The sequence below is a fragment of the Onychostoma macrolepis genome, chromosome 03, assembly GCF_012432095.1.
Source record: "Onychostoma macrolepis isolate SWU-2019 chromosome 03, ASM1243209v1, whole genome shotgun sequence".
Lineage (NCBI taxonomy): Eukaryota > Metazoa > Chordata > Actinopteri > Cypriniformes > Cyprinidae > Onychostoma > Onychostoma macrolepis.
Window position 1 is genome coordinate 4878334 of NC_081157.1, and position 16980 is coordinate 4895313.

General features: G+C 40.4%; 4 protein-coding genes and 2 non-coding genes across 7 annotated transcripts; 1 reads left to right on the forward strand and 5 right to left on the reverse strand.

The window, feature by feature from the left end:
- Nucleotides 1-1370: 1370 nt before the first annotated feature.
- LOC131536283 (gastrula zinc finger protein XlCGF7.1-like) lies at nucleotides 1371-6230 on the forward strand. 2 transcript variants are annotated; one of them, XM_058769107.1, is made up of 3 exons: nucleotides 1371-2078; nucleotides 2220-2487; nucleotides 4395-6230. In XM_058769107.1, the coding sequence occupies exons 2-3, from the start codon at nucleotides 2295-2297 to the stop codon at nucleotides 5114-5116; spliced, it is 915 nt and encodes a 304-aa protein (XP_058625090.1). In that variant the 5' UTR covers nucleotides 1371-2078; nucleotides 2220-2294; the 3' UTR covers nucleotides 5117-6230. The 2 variants fall into 2 exon arrangements, with proteins under 2 accessions (XP_058625090.1, XP_058625091.1); XM_058769108.1 differs by having other exon boundaries at nucleotides 2075-2125.
- Nucleotides 6231-7567: 1337 nt separating this feature from the next.
- Nucleotides 7568-9416, reverse strand: LOC131536281 (uncharacterized). Its single transcript, XM_058769105.1, has 2 exons — nucleotides 9117-9416; nucleotides 7568-8969 (listed from the first exon to the last, which is right to left on the reverse strand). Exon 2 carries the CDS (start codon nucleotides 8785-8787, stop codon nucleotides 7693-7695), a length of 1095 nt encoding a protein of 364 aa, XP_058625088.1. The 5' UTR covers nucleotides 8788-8969; nucleotides 9117-9416; the 3' UTR covers nucleotides 7568-7692.
- A 442-nt stretch (nucleotides 9417-9858) lies between these two features.
- Nucleotides 9859-11548, reverse strand: LOC131534052 (uncharacterized). Its single transcript, XM_058766684.1, has 4 exons — nucleotides 11249-11548; nucleotides 10367-11168; nucleotides 10071-10249; nucleotides 9859-9986 (listed from the first exon to the last, which is right to left on the reverse strand). Exons 1-3 carry the CDS (start codon nucleotides 11546-11548, stop codon nucleotides 10188-10190), a joined length of 1164 nt encoding a protein of 387 aa, XP_058622667.1. The 3' UTR covers nucleotides 9859-9986; nucleotides 10071-10187.
- Nucleotides 11549-11694: 146 nt separating this feature from the next.
- LOC131534057 (uncharacterized) lies at nucleotides 11695-14952 on the reverse strand. Its single transcript, XM_058766698.1, has 7 exons — nucleotides 14851-14952; nucleotides 14669-14800; nucleotides 14507-14593; nucleotides 13879-14076; nucleotides 13597-13671; nucleotides 13245-13511; nucleotides 11695-12275 (listed from the first exon to the last, which is right to left on the reverse strand). Exons 1-7 carry the CDS (start codon nucleotides 14950-14952, stop codon nucleotides 11709-11711), a joined length of 1428 nt encoding a protein of 475 aa, XP_058622681.1. The 3' UTR covers nucleotides 11695-11708.
- Nucleotides 14953-15926: 974 nt separating this feature from the next.
- trnak-cuu (transfer RNA lysine (anticodon CUU)) lies at nucleotides 15927-15999 on the reverse strand. Its single transcript has one exon. It is a non-coding gene; the product is annotated as a tRNA-Lys (tRNA).
- Nucleotides 16000-16825: 826 nt separating this feature from the next.
- Nucleotides 16826-16899, reverse strand: trnan-guu (transfer RNA asparagine (anticodon GUU)). The gene has a single exon. It is a non-coding gene; the product is annotated as a tRNA-Asn (tRNA).
- Between the last annotated feature and the right edge of the window lie 81 nt (nucleotides 16900-16980).

A 16980-nucleotide genomic window follows, 5' to 3' on the forward strand; every position in this document is an offset into this window, starting at 1 on the left:
GTGGGGACGAGCAGTTTTGTGGTACTTGGAATTCTATATAATTAATAAAAAAAAATAATAATGCCACATTGATGGCTCAGGAAGGTGTAATTGTTCAAATAACATTGTTTCATTTTAAAATATAAAAAAATTGTAACCCTAATGTGTATTTCATTTGTAATATTTCTTTAAAGTCTAGGAACAGAAAAGTGGACGATTCTGTAGAATGACCCTTATATAGTTATTCAATATCACACGAAGAGTGCCTTTTTGTGATATTGATTTTATACAACGGTAAAAAAAAAAAAAGTTAATATCAAGAAACTTATGTTTTAGACACAATATTGGCCGTTTTTGCTCTATTTTGTTCTACTGGAACGTCCTGTGTAGACAGCCTCAAGGTGTTTATTTCTGTATCTTTTTTTTTTTGGCTAGTAGAAGTTATGAATGGCCGGTAACTTAAAAATCTAGTAGCCAAATTGACTGGTGAGTGAAAAAGTTAATTTCAATCCCTGGTTGTGAACATCACTGAATGGATCTTCATGTGTATCTTCAGGTGACTTTTAAAAGAGAAACTCTTCCCGCACTGATCACACGTGTGCAGCTTCTCTCTGCTGTGGATCTTCTCATGTGATTTCAGATTTCCTGACAGACTGAATGTCTTGTCACAGTGTGAACACTTGTGAGGTTTCTCTCCAGTGTGGATCCTCTGGTGCAGTTTTAAATGTCTCTCTGTTGTAAAAGTCTTGTCACACTCAAAGCACAAGTGCTCTCTCACACCAGTGTGAGTTTTCTGATGTACATGTAAACTCTGCAGCAGTGAAAAACTCTTTCCACATTCAGAACAGGAATGTGGCTTCTCCTTCGTATGAACCGTCAGGTGTCTTCAGAGCTGATGACCAATTAAATGTTTTGTTGCACTGATCACACTTGAATGGCTTTTCTCTGGTGTGGGTCCTCACATGATAATTAAGATGATGTTTGTATGTGAAACTCTTCCCACACTGATCACATGTAAACAGTTTCTCTCCAGTATGAACTCTCATGTGACACTCAAGACTATGTTTGTTTGTGAAACTCACTGAGTGCAGGTGATAGATTGATTGGCTCTTCTTTTCTTTAAAAATGTATTTTTAGTCTTTGAGCATCTCAAGGGTTTTTCTCCAGGTTTGTCATGATGTTTCTCCTCCGCTTCACTCAGTTCTTCTCTCTCCTCGCTCTCTTCCATCAGCTCTGAAATCAAATTTAAAAATCACTTTAAATACACCAATATTCAAAGAGAGAAATATGAAAGTGAGTCCTGATGTAATAGCAGAAACAAGACAGCTGCTGTAAAACATAATAATCATTCTGGTGTGTTTTTATGAATTAATTGCATGAATGAGGTACATTGACATTTCAGTTATTGTTTTCAAAACATTTTAAGCACAAATTTAATTTTGTTGTAGTGAGTACTATCAATCATTTAATGATAAGTTAAAGGGATCAAACAGATCTCGCCCCCATTTACTTCCATAGTAGGAAAAATAATATGACAAAGAAATACTATGGTAGTCAATGGGAGGCTATATCTGTTTGGTTACTGACATTCTTCCAAATATCTTTATTTTATTTATACAGGTTTGAAGCAACCTGAGGGCGAGTAAATGATGACAGATTTTTCATTTTTGGGTGAACTACCCCTTTAAGTTATTCTTACAACTCTGTCAGACAGTCTGGAAAGCCCATTTACTTCATACAATTTGCTGTTTATTGCTTATTGCTTAAAAAAAATGAAATAACAAAAAACACAATGTTGCATCCGACAAACTGAATATCTGTTGAAAACTCTACTCATTTCATAATTTAACTCTTTATCTAAATGTGATGAAGTGCTTGACGCTTTCTAACATGAATGTTCTTCAGCATGTAGATAACACATTATTCTCTGTATTTGCTAATATTGTTTAAGTTAAGCAGAGCTGACTTTGCCAAATTTAAATCTGTACACTCGCAAAGTATTTCTCATATTATTTCCCTCCTCTTCACTCCAGTCCAGCGGGTGGCGCTAAAACACATGCGTTTGTTTGTCAAACACCATTAAACCTCAGAAGAAGAAGGTTAGTTTCACAGAGCTCTCTGTTGTTATCTCGTGATGCTACAAACTGTTAGTTGAAATGTAGCCTACTATTTCTAAATAGAAAGATACAACATTGAATCAGATCAGAAAATAACTTTACCTGTAATATTCTCATCCTCAGAGTCATGACTAAGTGTTGAAGCAAGCAGGAATATCTGGAGGAGTATCATCTGAACTGAGATCTGCTGCTGTGAAGATGGTGTTTGTTAAAGAGGAGAGTGAGGAGAACATGATTAAACCAGAACCCTGCAGAATAAAACACGAGGAACCAGAACCTGAACCAGAAACCTGGAGAATAAAACACGAGGAACCAGAACCTGAACCAGAAACCTGCAGAATAAAACACGAGGAACCAGAAACCTGGAGAATAAAACAGGAGGAACAAGGAGGTTGGTGTTTATTCTTCATTCATCTTTAATGAGTTTGTGGTGTTAACAAAGATTTAAGATGGTGCCTGCGGATCCTTAAATAGTTTTACATTCCTTAATGTAAAAAAATAAGTCTTAAATCCACCTTTCAAAGGTCTTAAAAATGCGATAGAACTGACAATGAGAAGATTTATATTTTATTTTCACTCATTGCTTTTTGAATCTTTTTGAAACTCGGAGCCTTTCAGATTCTCTTTGTTTTTGCATTAGTGTAATCTCAAACATTTTGTGGGGCAAAGATTTACCTGTTTTCTGTCTAAAAATAATTAATGTACATTTGTCACACTGTACTTGGTGTAATGTTACCTTGGCACAAATATGAAATATTTAATCTCTTTTGTCTGCCCTTTTCCTTCACTGTTGGACCAAACGGTGATAGAAAAATTATATTTGCTAAGGTCCCCCGTATACAGCTACTTTTACCATCTGTAGATCTTACTGGGTCTGGTGCCACTGCTCTCAGATGTTAGTCTGGAGCCTGTAATGACTGGTTTCCACGGAGTGTTACGGGTCAGTACAGTACAGTACGGTACGGTACGATTCGGGACAGAACACCCTGATCCAGCTTGCGTACCCTTACTTGAGAGGTGTGGTGTATGCCGGAAAGTAGCGATCGGCGATAAAGCACAACTCTGCCTCTTTTTGTTAAATGACAGTTTTAATTAACAATAATAGCCATTATTAAAGTTTAAGAGGCTTAAGAGGAAATAAAGACAAAAGCAAACAATTCAGGCAAACATATGCTACAAAGTCAGCACTGTAACGTTATACTATGGTAAAGTTCAAAATAAATAAAGTTAAACAACATTTTTTTTTGCAGCCAAAACGATATGACCAGGAACAAATCATAGATTCATGAGACCACGAATGCCTGTTAAATATACCCAAAACGAATTGTATCTCATGTTTAATCACTGCAGACACATCAGAGCCAGCGACAGATGTCAGAAGGACTAAGGCTGCTCGAGGTGGATACATGAGCGCTGAGCGCCTGGTGATCGCCTGGAGCTCTGAAATCGGCGAAACAAATTTTCCAAATAGGCGCTAACTTTATAAATAAACCGCAGATCAGAGCTACATTTCATGACACAATAACAGTAATATTTTGAAAATTACACCGGTTTTGGGGCAATGACGTTTCACAAGTCCACAAGAATGCATATTGAGAAACGGATATCGTCTGTGAAAATATAAAATTATAAATACACTGTTATATATTTTTTTGTGTTTGCACACTCTGATGTAAATAACACTCATGGACAGAGCGCAACGAGTGAAGGAGCTTTATCCCCTTTTACCCCCTTTTATCACACAAAAGTGATGATTCTAGTAAACCAATCAAGCTTCTGCAGTGAGATTAGCTCCACCCTTTTGGTACCCTTTGCTGTGCTAGGTACCCCAACGGAAGGGTACCAAAAAAGTGTTACGGTACGGTTCGCTATTTTGATACCATTCACAACTTCTGACAATGGAAATGGCCATAATTGCGTACCGTACTGTACTGTACCGAACCGTACCGTACCGAACCGTACTGCTCAGTGGAAACGAGCCATGAGAGACACTTTCTATGAACTGGGCACTTTTTTCAATAACATTATGTTTGATCATTTTTGTATTGGATCAAACATATTTAATAGTTCTTCCTATAGAAACATGGATTTTTGCCTATAATGTTTTAAAAATCATTTGAAGATCAGTGTACCTCATTCATGGGAAAAATTTCAGGGATAATTTACGAAAAAAAACAAAAAACATTTTGTATAATAATTATTTACTTCACACTTTTATATCAGGTTTCATTTTTATGTCCACATTTCTCTGCTTTTTACGAGTTATTGAAAATAAACCATTTTTACTTTCATTTTTAGAGTCGATTAAAGAAAACAAGGAGAATGAAGAATTGAGAGAAGTTGAGGAGAAAAATCATGTCAAAACTGGAGAAAAAACTTTGAGTTGCTCTCAAACCGAAAAGAAAGATTTAAAGAAAATAGGAGCCAAGAAATCTTTCACCTGCACTCAGTGTGGAAAGAGTTTGACAAGCAAATATAGTCTTGAGCGTCACATGAGATTTCATACGGGAGAGAAACCGTACACTTGTGATCAGTGCGGGAAGAGTTTCTCACAATCAGCAAACCTTAAGAAACACATTATCATCCACACTGGAGAAAAACTGCACGCATGTGATCAATGCGGAAAAACATTTTTGTGGGCTTCAAACCTGAAGACACACCTGAGAGTTCATACAAAGGAGAAGCCACATTCATGTCATTTGTGTGGAAAGAGTTTTTCACGTCCAGAAAATTTGAAAGAACATCAGAAAATACATTCTGCTGTGAGAGAGTTCATGTGCTTTGAGTGTGAAAAAGCTTTTACTTCAGCAAAGTGTTTAAAACTGCACCAGAGGGTCCACACTGGAGAGAAACCTTATAAGTGTTCACACTGTGACAAGAGATTCAGTCAGTCAGGAAGCCTGAAAAGACACGAGAGGATCCACACCGGAGAGAAACCGTATCACTGCACTGCATGTGGGAAGAGTTTCAATCATTCATCTGGTCTACACATTCATACAAAAAACTATCACTGTAAGTAGATCATCTTCAGATCCAGCTCTTTCAGATCTGATGCTGACTCCTCAGCAATTGTGACGCAATGAAATATCATCTGGATAAATCTGTCCTAACCAGACATTACAAGTGACATGACAAAGAAACATTATCTAAAGTTTTCACAGTGAATAAAGTCCATCTTCATCTTCAAAACCAGCAGATTCAACTGAGATTCAGATCAACTCAAAGATGGAGTTCCTCCCCAAAGAACAATGTCACAAAGTTATATTCGTGTATATCATTTTGTTTCATGATATAAATGATATCACTGTTTTCTTATGAGTTTCATATTGTGTTCAATTGTCTTATGATGCATGTATCACTTGTACTGTGAGATTCAGATCAACTCAAAAGCCCTCTTCGGATTAACATGATAGTAGATGATGGACTCATGAAACAGTGGAAGTTCTTTCATCATTTGATGTTGGATTTAAGTATGATGTGGTGATGATGATGATGATGATGTTTGTTTTATACATTATGTTTATTATGTTTGAACTGAACTAACAGACATGATCACAGCAGTCCTACTGACTTCAGGAGGTACCACACACGTCTTTACATTGTTCGTTGTTTTATACCTTTCATTTCATTCCCAGCTTCACAGACTGAGTCTGTTTTCTCTTCTTCTCTTGATTGTGTCTATCATCTGTCCACTCGCAGTGATTGTGATCTTAATTTCCGTCGACTTGATTGCACAGATTCTATTTGAACTGAACTGATCTGGATGATAACATCACTGAATCAACAATGAACTGACTTTAACTGGAAAACTGAATCTATTGTTCTCTTGCATTCTCAGCACACGTTTTTCCTGTTTAACACTGTGAAGCTACTTTGACACAATCTGTATTGTATAAAGTGCTTATATAAATAAAGGTGGCTTGACTGATGATTCACATTGATCTGGAACAATCTGCAATCATGAGAGCTCAGTAAATACTTTTGTGTTGAATTATTTTGCAGGGAGGAAGAAATCGCAGCACCGAGAGGAAATAGTGATGAATACAATATTAGAATAAAATACTCTGCAAATAACAGGCTATATTACAGCTAGATTTATCTTCGTTAATTTAATTAAAAAAATTTTTTTTTCATTGAATCTCTCAACATTTTACAACAGTAGCCAGGTGGTGAAGACAAGAAAAAAGAAACAGAATTACAATGTCACTTGCAATTGACACTGTGGTGGTTCCATTTCATGGGTTCACTTACGCTGCCATAGCGGTAACTATGGGAACACCTTCATTGTGACGAATGTCTACAGCCCTTATACCATCACGCTGTAGCATTTGGACCAATCAGACACAATTTTTCCATTTGATTTAACAAATCAAATTAGTCATTAGATTAACAAATAGACACAGACCCCTCACCCAATACACATACTTGATGCCAGTATGTCTGTGAATGACTCCAGGCCCCCAGTTACCATGACAACCAGAACATTTCAGCCAGGCCAGATAAACTTTATGACCTAAAAGTATGTAGAGAAAATCTTCATCCCTACTCAATTATCTCTAAAACCAACACATACTGCTATAGGAAAAGACTTCTTTCATTAATTCATAGACATATTTTTCTATGACTTTCCTATCATGTATATTCCCATGTCTTTGTGTATGATTACTACCTCCTTGTATATGGTTTTGTGTATTGTATACTCTTTTATGCATGCTTATGATAGATCACTAGTTAATATCACCTCACTTATACCATGTTTGGTCTCTATCAATTGGTCTCCGGATGATCTAATTGAGAGTGAATATTACATGTTGATACCTATGCAACATATTAGTATTCTAAGAATCTTTAATAGTTTGTATATCAACTTCCAGTCCAGTTCATATGCAAATTACCATGCCCTCAGACAAAGGGTCATAACTTAAATAATTAAATAAATTATATATATATATATATATATATATATATATATATATATAAACGTAAAATAAATACTCCCTGAGTGGGATCGAAACCCCAACTTAATAATAAATAATAATAGATTAATAATACTGGTAAACACAAAAGTAGAAACATTATAAAACTATATAAATTTAAGCACAGAGTTTTTAAAAATAAACATGTAAAAATAATAAAAAGTCCCTGAATGGGCTCAAAACTCCAACCTGATAATAAATAATAATAGATTAATTATACTAGTAAACACACCAAAGAAGAAATATTATAAAACTATGTAAATATTAAAGAGTATTTAAAAATAAATATAAACGTAAAATAATAATAAGTCCCTGAGTGGGCTCGAAACACCAACTTAACAATAAATAATAATATATTAATTAAACTATTAAACACACAAAAGGTGAAACATTATAAAACTATATAAATATTAGCAAAGAGTATTTAAAAATAAATATATAAACTTGGAAAATTATTTTTTTTTTAAAACTCACCAACTTAATAATAAACAAAAAGAGATTAAAAAAAATAGAAACTTTAAAAAACTATTTACATATTGGTAAAGAATATTATAATGTGTGTGTGTGTGTGTGTGTGTGTACATATATATATACACATACACACACATGTAAAATAATAATTATTTTTTCTTTACTTTTTCAAGCCACTGTTCTTTTGTAAGAGTCTCTGTGGCAGGGCAGTAGATAGTCCCTCTGTATTGGCTGTGCCCGGTTGCTGCTGTCCTAAACTGCCCACACTTCCTGCAGGTGTTTGACTCAACCTTCCTGTGGTACGGACGAGGGACAGTGGGTTGAGACTGACTGACTGTGGCAGGAGGTGGGAGGACGTGACTTGGTTGGGGATTTAAATGCAAAGTAGCTGGGGTTGTAGGAAGAGGGTTTTGAGGGACAAAAATCAATGTCATGGTAGGGGTAGTTTGGGAGGCAAGGGTGACAGTTGGGCTGGGGCTGGGTCTGGGAAGGACGACAGGAACTAGTGGCAGGTTGCCAACAGGCCGAGGAATTGTTGGCCTCGGGGTTGTCTGCTTGGGTCTTACTGCCTCAGTTGCACTGCATGAGGTGCGCCTTTTTAGCTTAGCTTGCCCAGCTGTGCTCTGTGGCAGGTTGTAGATATGTTGTTCTCCCTGGACCTGGGGTAGAGCAACAGCACGGACACTGGCAGGTGGGAGAGCCTCAGCAGCAACACCAAAGGCGTCAGGTAGGTCAATTCCCTGAAGCAGAAGGGTCTGATCTTGCTTTCTAACCCTGCCATTATGCCACTGGACCAGAGTGGTCTGACTGACCTCCACCAGCTGGAGAGTAGTGTCCTGCATGATGGCACCGTTAGAGAGGATCAACTGCCGGATCTTGCGGTAATCGTGTAAAATGAGAGACCAGCGACTCAGCGTACCCTTTCCCTTCCTCCTCGGACTTTGATGTATACGACAGAGCCTGATGAAAATGGCCTCCACAAGACGACAGCAGTCTGGCCATTGGGCAGGTGAACCTGTAGACCCCAAAACACATCGTTTCAGGCTGTCCACCCCAGGAGTAAAAACAGCCTTCTTTTTTGGAGACCTGAACCTCCCTGTGGTCAGCCTGTCCTGGTGCCTGGCAGCAAACGTCACCCGCTGCTTGTCATAATCAAGCAGGCTCTGCCACAGGGACACAATGTCATCAACCTGAAGAAGAACACAAGTATAGAGGCATAGATGAGTTAAAAGGAGACTGGTCATTTAACATACATAGTTCTGTCACGCTGTGTTTTGAATAATATTTTCTGTCTCTTCCATGTTAAGACATGTTTGTTTATCTGCTGTCTGCTGAGTGTTAACCCTGTGCTTGTCCTCAGCTCTACCAAATACTCAGCCAGTCTGTCCACCCGATCCATTCCTGGAATGTTTTGCTCGTCCACAGCCTAAAACAGTACCATTTGAAATGGTAAAGAAAGAAAAAAAACATTAGTAAAATGACATCTTAATGGTAGTTTTAGTCAGTTCACTGTATTACAAGTTAATTATTAATTAATTAATTAATTTTGGTTCCTATTGTGAAATTTACATACCAAAAGCTCCTCAGGCTGCTGAGTGGGGGAATCTGGTGCATTCTGGACTGTGGATATAGCTGACTGGGAGAAGGCAGGCTGGGATGAGGCGGCAGCAGCAGACTGGGAGAAGGCAGGCTGGGATGAGGCGGCAGCCACTGACTGGGAGAAGGCAGGCTGGGATGATGAGGCAGCCACTGACTGGGAGAAGGCAGGCTGGGATGAGGAGGCAGCCACTGACTGGGAGAAGGCAGGCTGGGATGAGGCGGCAGCCAGACTGGGAGAAGGCAGGCTGGGATGAGGCGGCAGCCACTGACTGGGAGAAGGCAGGCTGGGATGAGGAGGCAGCAGACTGGGAGAAGGCAGGCTGGGATGAGGAGGCAGCCACTGACTGGGAGAAGGCAGGCTGGGATGAGGAGGCAGCCACTGACTGGGAGAAGGCAGGCTGGGATGAGGAGGCAGCAGCAGACTGGGAGAAGGCAGGCTGGGATGAGGCGGCAGCCACTGACTGGGAGAAGGCAGGCTGGGATGAGGAGGCAGCAGCAGACTGGGAGAAGGCAGGCTGGGATGAGGCGGCAGCCACTGACTGGGAGAAGGCAGGCTGGGATGAGGAGGCAGCAGCAGACTGGGAGAAGGCAGGCTGGGATGAGGCGGCAGCAGCAGACTGGGAGGAGGAAGCGGCAGACTGAACTGTGGGTGGGTTCCAGTCAGCTTCATCTTCAAGGAGGTAACTCAGCGTTGGGTCCTCATTGACATCCTTCTCAAATCCCTCATCCTGCTCTTCTACATTCACTTCCTCCAGCAGCTGGTCCGTCTGCTCAGAGTCAGCATCCACTGACTGAAGTGGCTGCCCGGTCTGACTTAGTAGGTAGTCCACTCCAATTAGCTCCCCTAAAAACAGATTCCAGTTTAGTAAACAATTAGTACTTTCATTAGCAGAAAACACTGTCCTGTAAAACTGACTATGAGTCTTACCAGTGTATTGTGCAGGAGGTTGGAAGGTGGGCACAAGCTTCTCTCCAAAAATATTCAGGCTGTTGGTGTTGATGCTTTGCACCACCTGCCCTGCATAGGTGAGAAGAGGGGAGGGTTTCATGGTGACTGATGCTGTGGCCCTGTCTTGGTGTGAAAATTCAGTGTGTTAGCACTGGTTCCTGTGAAGAAGTGAAAAATGAAACACATGAAAGTGAGAGGTTTTTTTACAGAACATATGAAGAGACATCATATTGCGTTGGATTTATACTATACACCAATAACAAAGAGCCACAAACCTGGAATGAACCTGTTCAGGTGGCAGTGGAAAGACTCAAGGGAGGTCGAGCCCCTAGCACACCTGTACTTTGTAAGGACTATCCCTCCCTTGGTGGTGGTGCCTGTCTCAGTGTAGAGAAACACACCTGGCGGATCCTGGATGCACTTAACGTGCCTTTTCTGAACACGCCAGATGTGCTCCATCCTCACTGTGTCCAGCAGAGGAACGCCCATCAGATCTCTCCCCTTCTCCCCCATGAGCTCCTGCAGAAGCCTGTCAATGTCTCGGGTTGTGGACTCCACACCACGGGTCCTCCGACGGCAATAGAGAGCCAGATCTTTTTTTGTAATGCGCTGGTTCACCAGTTTATCGGTGATGACAGGCACACCTTCTTCCTGCAGGTGTTCTCTCTTTGCCCGGCGCAACAAAGCAACATCCTGTGGGTCCCACTCAAAAATGCATGCCGAAAGACGTGACATGAAGACTGGGTAGAGAGGATGAGCATCAGTGGTGCAGCCCACTGCCAGCCGACGCATGAAGTGCCAGATGTCTAGCCTGATATTGAGGTCAGGCCATCCTCCAAACCTGGTCTGTAGCTTGCTCTGCCCCTTCTCTATGCAACAGCCACAGTCCACATACAGCAGCACTGGTGGAGCCATGGCCGCCTGGCGGTACCTGTTAATCAGGCCAGAGACCATGGCGTCCAGTCCTCCCCCTTCCTGAGCAGTCAGGACGCTTATGAGAATTTGGCCTCTCTCATTTCCAACAGAGGTCACCCACTGCGCTGTTCCCCTGGCTGTGCCTGCCAACTTTTTTGTGATCTATAGGCAACAAAATGAAAAATAGTACTGAAGCATAACAGAAATCATTTTCAAAGTTCAAAGTAATGTCAACCAATTACCTGTTTTGTTGAGTCCATTTTTAAAATGGTCCCAAACATGGAGGTTATGCTGGCCTTGATGTGGTCCAGGCGGCTGATAATGTCCCTCCCGTAGACAGACAGCAGCCACTTGCTAGTAGGGACATCCAGGGGCTCTGGAGGCTTCTGACACACAACAGGTACGAGGCTAGGGCGGTTGGTAAAACCAGCACACTCCTGCATATAGTGTGCCAAGCGGTCAAGCCACTCCTCACCATGGTTCTCCCTCAGCTGTTTTATAAGTCTGGTGGGACTATTGCCCAGTGTCCGCTCCCTAAGCATGCGTATGACACGAATGTCACATGCATACCTTTGTGTGAAAGAGAAGATTTGATTCAATTATTAGTTCATGCTAAAAAAATTTTTTTGAAAAAACTTTCATTTTGCTATGCATTTACTTTATATTACACAATTCTGCACATACACTATTGAAATTACATTATTAAACATGAAATATTAATGTCATTATTACAAACTTCTGTGTCAGGATCAGACGGAACAGTCTTCTGTGGGCCACGTCGAGCAGGTCCAGCACAGTCTGACTGGTAGACAGGTAATTCAGGCAACAAACAGTACACCTGAGCGTCTCTGTTACCATAAGGTAGAACCTGTCGATGTCCAAAACCTTTCGTACTCTCTTATGGATACCATAGCCAGTCAGCTGCTTCCCACATGTAGGACAGGACAGTCTGAATTTCCACAAGTGGTATGGCATCCATACCAGAAGCCTATGATTAAAAAAGCGGTCTGGTGTTGGAGCCTGGTGGTAGATGAGGGAAGGAACTGGTGGCTCATACCAGAGCTTCAAGTCTGTCCGAAGTCTGCCAGCATGAAAAAGCGCAGAAGAAATCCAGTTCTGATCCTGTGAGGGGATCGTCTTCCTCATTTTCACAGGCAGCCAAAATTGATCTGGCTCAGACGCAGGGCCAGGCACAGGAGCCATTGAAGGTCCAGAAACTGGGCTGGGTACAGGAGTAGGGCTGAGCATAGAAGAGGCAATATGCTCCTCCTGATTCAATAGCAATGAAGGTTAGAGATGTAATATATGTTTCTCTCAAATTTGAATATAAGTAATATTAAAATTAAGGCTACACTTCATTGTTTGTTTATAACTATATGAACTAACAATAAACAATGTTTTTACAGCACTTATTCACATTCCATAATGGTACCTAATAAAAATGTTCGGTAACACTTTATTTTAAGGTGTCATAATACAGAGTAATTACCTAATTAAATACTTAGTAGTAGCCGTTGTACTTACATGAAACAAAATGTACTTACCATGTAACTAAGTTATGGAACAGCCTGTAATTACAGTTTGACTTACAGACCGAGTCTGTTACACAGCTACTTGTACACATAAGTACAATCTTGATACACTTTATTTTAAGTAGCTTATGTCTGTGTACTTACATTTATAATTACAATGTTTAAGTCGCAACACATATGTACTAATCTTTTGGTTACATAAGTAGCTGTGTAACAGACTCGGTCTGTTACATATGTGTAACAGTAGTTGCCTATTACATCTACATAATTACAAACTGTAAGTACAGGCTGTTCCATAACTTAGTTACATGGTGAGTACATTTTGTTTCATGTAAGTACAACGGCTACTACTAAGTACTTAATTAGGTAATTACTCTGTATTATGGACACCTTAAAATAAAGTGTTACCAAATGTTCATATTTTAATTTGCAGTGCTTTAACTAATGTTAACAAATGCAATGTTTGATCTTAAAAATATATTAATAAATATTGGGATTAAGATTAGCTAAGATTAACAAAAGATGTAGAAGTATTGTACATTCTTAGTTCATGTTAACTAATGTATTTAATGTTAACAATGAAATCATATTGTAACTCTTACTGTAAATTTATTGAGAAAGCATTTGTTTTTTTCACCATTTTTTGGTGAAATGCACTCCCTATAATGAATGAGCCACATGCTGCAACAAAAAGACGGACACTCACAGAGACTCTAAGAGCAGGACTGGCTGCAGGAAAAGGACTGGATGAAGGAGCAGGTCTGGATGAAGGAGAATGAATGGATGAAGGAACTGGACTGATTGAGGGAGCAGCTCTGGATGATGGAGCTGGTCTGGGTGAAGGAGTGGGACTGGCTTCTGGAGAAGGAATGGTTGAAGGAGCAGGACTGGAAGAAATAGCAGGTCTGGCTGCAAGAGAAGGACTGGATGCAGATGAAGGACTGGCTGAAGGAGACGGACTATGACTACCAGGCTGTAAAGACATATTGTGTATTATTAACTTAAGCATAATAATGATGATGATAATGAAATAACATATTAAGTTCTTTTTAAATTACCTGAATCCGCCTTGGAACATTTACATTAGGTTTGGCTGCCAAACTAATGGATCCACCAAACCGTGACTTATTAAACTAAAAAAGAGAGATGACAGAACAGATTAGCATTCATGTAAAATTATACATGTGCTGGAAATTTAAAGATATGATTTCCCTTTTGAAGAATACACACATAATCTTCTATCCAGTAGGCAATATGGCTATAAAAGGCTTTGGGGACATTCCAGAGGTAACTGCTTTTGCTTGTGAAGCAAGTACTTAAATATTGAAATAATGAATTACCATCGATAACGTAAGTGCAGGCCGTATAATGGTTGGGGCTGAGGTAGAGGCCGGGACAGCACTAGGAGTGGCGGCAGGTGAAGCACTTGTGGCAGGTGGAGCACCTGCAGCGACAGGTGAAGCACTTGTGGCAGGTGGAGCACTTGTGGCAGGTGGAGCACTTGCGACGAAAGGTGGAGCAGTTGTGGCAGGTGTGGCCTGGTAAAAGAGCAATCAAGAGTGTGGAAAACATGTTTTATTCACCTTTCAGCAAGATCTATAAATATAACACCCTTTAACATCAAAATTAGTCATAATTGGTCTCAAAAGGTTTTAAAGGCAATTTTAAAAATGCATTTCCATTTTAATGTTTTTTTCTTGCTTGCAATGTTTTAAATGGGCAGGTCATAAATAAAAAAATATGCTTAAGATTTAAACTGAAGAAATGAGCAAATACAAAAGCCTTTTACAATTATCTCAGTGCTTCCTCTATTTGATCACTGAATGAGCCATGAGATTAGATAAAGCAAACATTTTTATGTATGGTCATATATAAAAAATAAATATGAGCACATTTAAATCATATGAGTTTGGTCACAAATATGGTTGTGCAGACGTACAACTATACCTGAAATTCTGAAATGCATACCTTAGGTGGATGGAATCCACAAAGACATTTCTGTGCTCCACCAAAAAGTTTTGACTGGCCGCGGACCTGCATTGGACATTTGTCGATCTGTACAAATAAAGACCTCTAAGTTATGTTAAATGTGTTTAAGCATTTTTTTAATGAATTTTTGTCAGCACATACCTTATGAAACAGATCAAACCATTTCTTTTGACGGGGAGCAGGCCTGTTTCCAGCTTCGGAGGGCCAAACCCCTGTGCTGGCAAACCGTCGCAGACGAGACATCCACTCATCGTCCCCTAAAGCCTTGTGTGACTGTTAAATGTGTTTAAGCATTTTTTTAATGAATTTTTGTCAGCACATACCTTATGAAACAGATCAAACCATTTCTTTTGACGGGGAGCAGGCCTGTTTCCAGCTTCAGAGGGCCAAACCCCAGTGCTGGCAAACCGTCGCAGACGAGACATCTACTCATCGTCCCCTAAAGCCTTGTGTGACTTTTTAGACATCTCTGGGACATTTGAAACATTTTTAGTCTTTTTAGCTAAGAAATACTAACTACATTAACATACTAGTAACATAACACTAACCCATGGCTTGACCACTACCTAATAGGCTACTGTATGTGCTACTGTACTATAAACACAACAGTTACACACTCTAAAAAATAACACATTATTAATATGACAGATAATGACGTTCATTGAAACGGTAATACAATGAACACTACAAATCCACAAATCTATTAGGAGAGTCTCATGATATAATTGCTCATTAAACTAAACAAACATCGTAACATAATTCATGTACGAGAAAAATGTTAGAGATATATGAAACTGTTATTGTTGTTGCTGCTGCTGATAATATCATAACAAATAGTAGCATGAAAAGTGATGCAATAAACTAGCACACTGAGATCGCGAAAAAAACCCACCTTAATGTACAAAAATTTTAGAGATATATGAAACTGATGTTGTTGCTGCTGCTGCTGATAATATAGTAACGTTACATCATAACAAATAGCATGAAAAGTGATGCAATAAACTAGCACACTGAGATCGCGAAAAAAAACACCGTAATGTACAAAAATGTTAGAGATATATGAAACTGCTGCTGATAATACAGTACATTGTAAGAAATAGTAGCGTGAAAATTGATGTAATGAACCAGCACGGTGAGATCGCGAAAAAAAACACAAAAAAAAAAACACCCTAATGTACAATGAAATAGTAGAACCGTTAGAGAAATATAAATTTGTTGTTGATGTTAATGCAGTTCATCGTAAAATCTGTTGTTCGTGTAGTTTATTTTACCTCACTTTTACATGGCAAAAAAAATCAGCTCCGTGAGACGCCACACGTCTCCTGCGTTAGCAAACTCAGGTCAAGAGACTCGCTGAAAACTGAGGGCCCGTTGGGAAGTGACAAAAAGCCAAAAGAATTGCCCAACGTGGGGCTCGAACCCACGACCCTGAGATTAAGAGTCTCATGCTCTACCGACTGAGCTAGCCGGGCTAAAGACACACCTGAACCAGCTAATCAAGGTCTGACCAGGCAGACTAGAACCTTCCAGGCGGGTCTTTTGGAGCTGGTTATAGCGAAACACTACAGGACAGTGGCCCTCCAGGACAGAGTTTGGACACCCCTGGCTTAGAGTGTCCTTTGTTTGTTTTAGCCAAGCCTGTTGCTGGGGAACACAGTTTGAACAAGCAGAGCAGGCCGATAACATGCACAATCAAAACCCGGAGTTAAAGTTCCGTTTCCATCTGTGGCAAGAGATAGAGAGAGAGAGAGAGAGAGAGAGCGTGGTCACTGAAGGCAAACTTCTCCTAATTTCCAAAGGCAAAAAGTGAGCCAAACAGCAAAAATCGGAGGACCCAACCTCCAACCGGAATCTGAAAATACAAAGATTCTAGTACATATAGAGGCGCGCCAAATCGATTGACCTCTTGTCCGAAAGCCTGATAGGCTACAGGTTCAGGCAGCTCCACAAACGTTCCAGGCATGGTGTTCTGTCCCACTGCGTGAATGCAGTTTGCAGATTCCGACACTATATTATTTGGATGTGATTTTCATGGCATTTTCTGCTGCTCCTAGAGGAGGTTTTGAGCAGGACCTCCCTGGAACACGGGCCTCCACCACCCGGAACAAAACATGAACACGCCATGTACATGCCACTGCAAACTTGAGCTGATACAAACCTTCACCTAGCACCCTCTGTCTTCTTTTAACACAAGGCAACTGACAAAGCTGTGAACGCTGCGCTAGTGGGCAGGTGGCTCGTGTTCTAAATCCGGAAGCTTGCCGACACATGGCGGAATGGCAGCAAAAAAGCTTCCTTCGTCCCTGGGTGGGCTCGAACCACCAACCTTTCGGTTAACAGCCGAACGCGCTAACCGGTTGCGCCACAGAGACCTGCGAGGTGTGTTGGTCTGGAGTGCGGTGGCAAAAAAAATCAGCTGCGTGAGACGCCACACGTCTCCTGCGTTAGCAAAC

Coding starts and splice junctions, on each gene's coding strand:
- LOC131534052 (XM_058766684.1), bottom strand. CDS start 11,548: ATGCTTAGGGAGCGGACACTGGGCAATAGTCCCACCAGACTTATAAAA. Junction 11,169..11,248: donor AAATGGACTCAACAAAACAG/GTAATTGGTTGA, acceptor TGTTGCCTATAG/ATCACAAAAAAGTTGGCAGG. Junction 10,250..10,366: donor CCTGAACAGGTTCATTCCAG/GTTTGTGGCTCT, acceptor ACTTCTTCACAG/GAACCAGTGCTAACACACTG.
- LOC131536283 (XM_058769107.1), top strand. CDS start 2,295: ATGGTGTTTGTTAAAGAGGAGAGTGAGGAGAACATGATTAAACCAGAA. Junction 2,488..4,394: donor AAAACAGGAGGAACAAGGAG/GTTGGTGTTTAT, acceptor TTTCATTTTTAG/AGTCGATTAAAGAAAACAAG.
- LOC131534057 (XM_058766698.1), bottom strand. CDS start 14,952: ATGTCTCGTCTGCGACGGTTTGCCAGCACTGGGGTTTGGCCCTCTGAA. Junction 14,077..14,506: donor GTGGATTCCATCCACCTAAG/GTATGCATTTCA, acceptor CTCTTTTACCAG/GCCACACCTGCCACAACTGC. Junction 13,512..13,596: donor ATGTTCCAAGGCGGATTCAG/GTAATTTAAAAA, acceptor ATGTCTTTACAG/CCTGGTAGTCATAGTCCGTC.
- LOC131536281 (XM_058769105.1), bottom strand. CDS start 8,787: ATGACCAGTCTCCTTTTAACTCATCTATGCCTCTATACTTGTGTTCTT.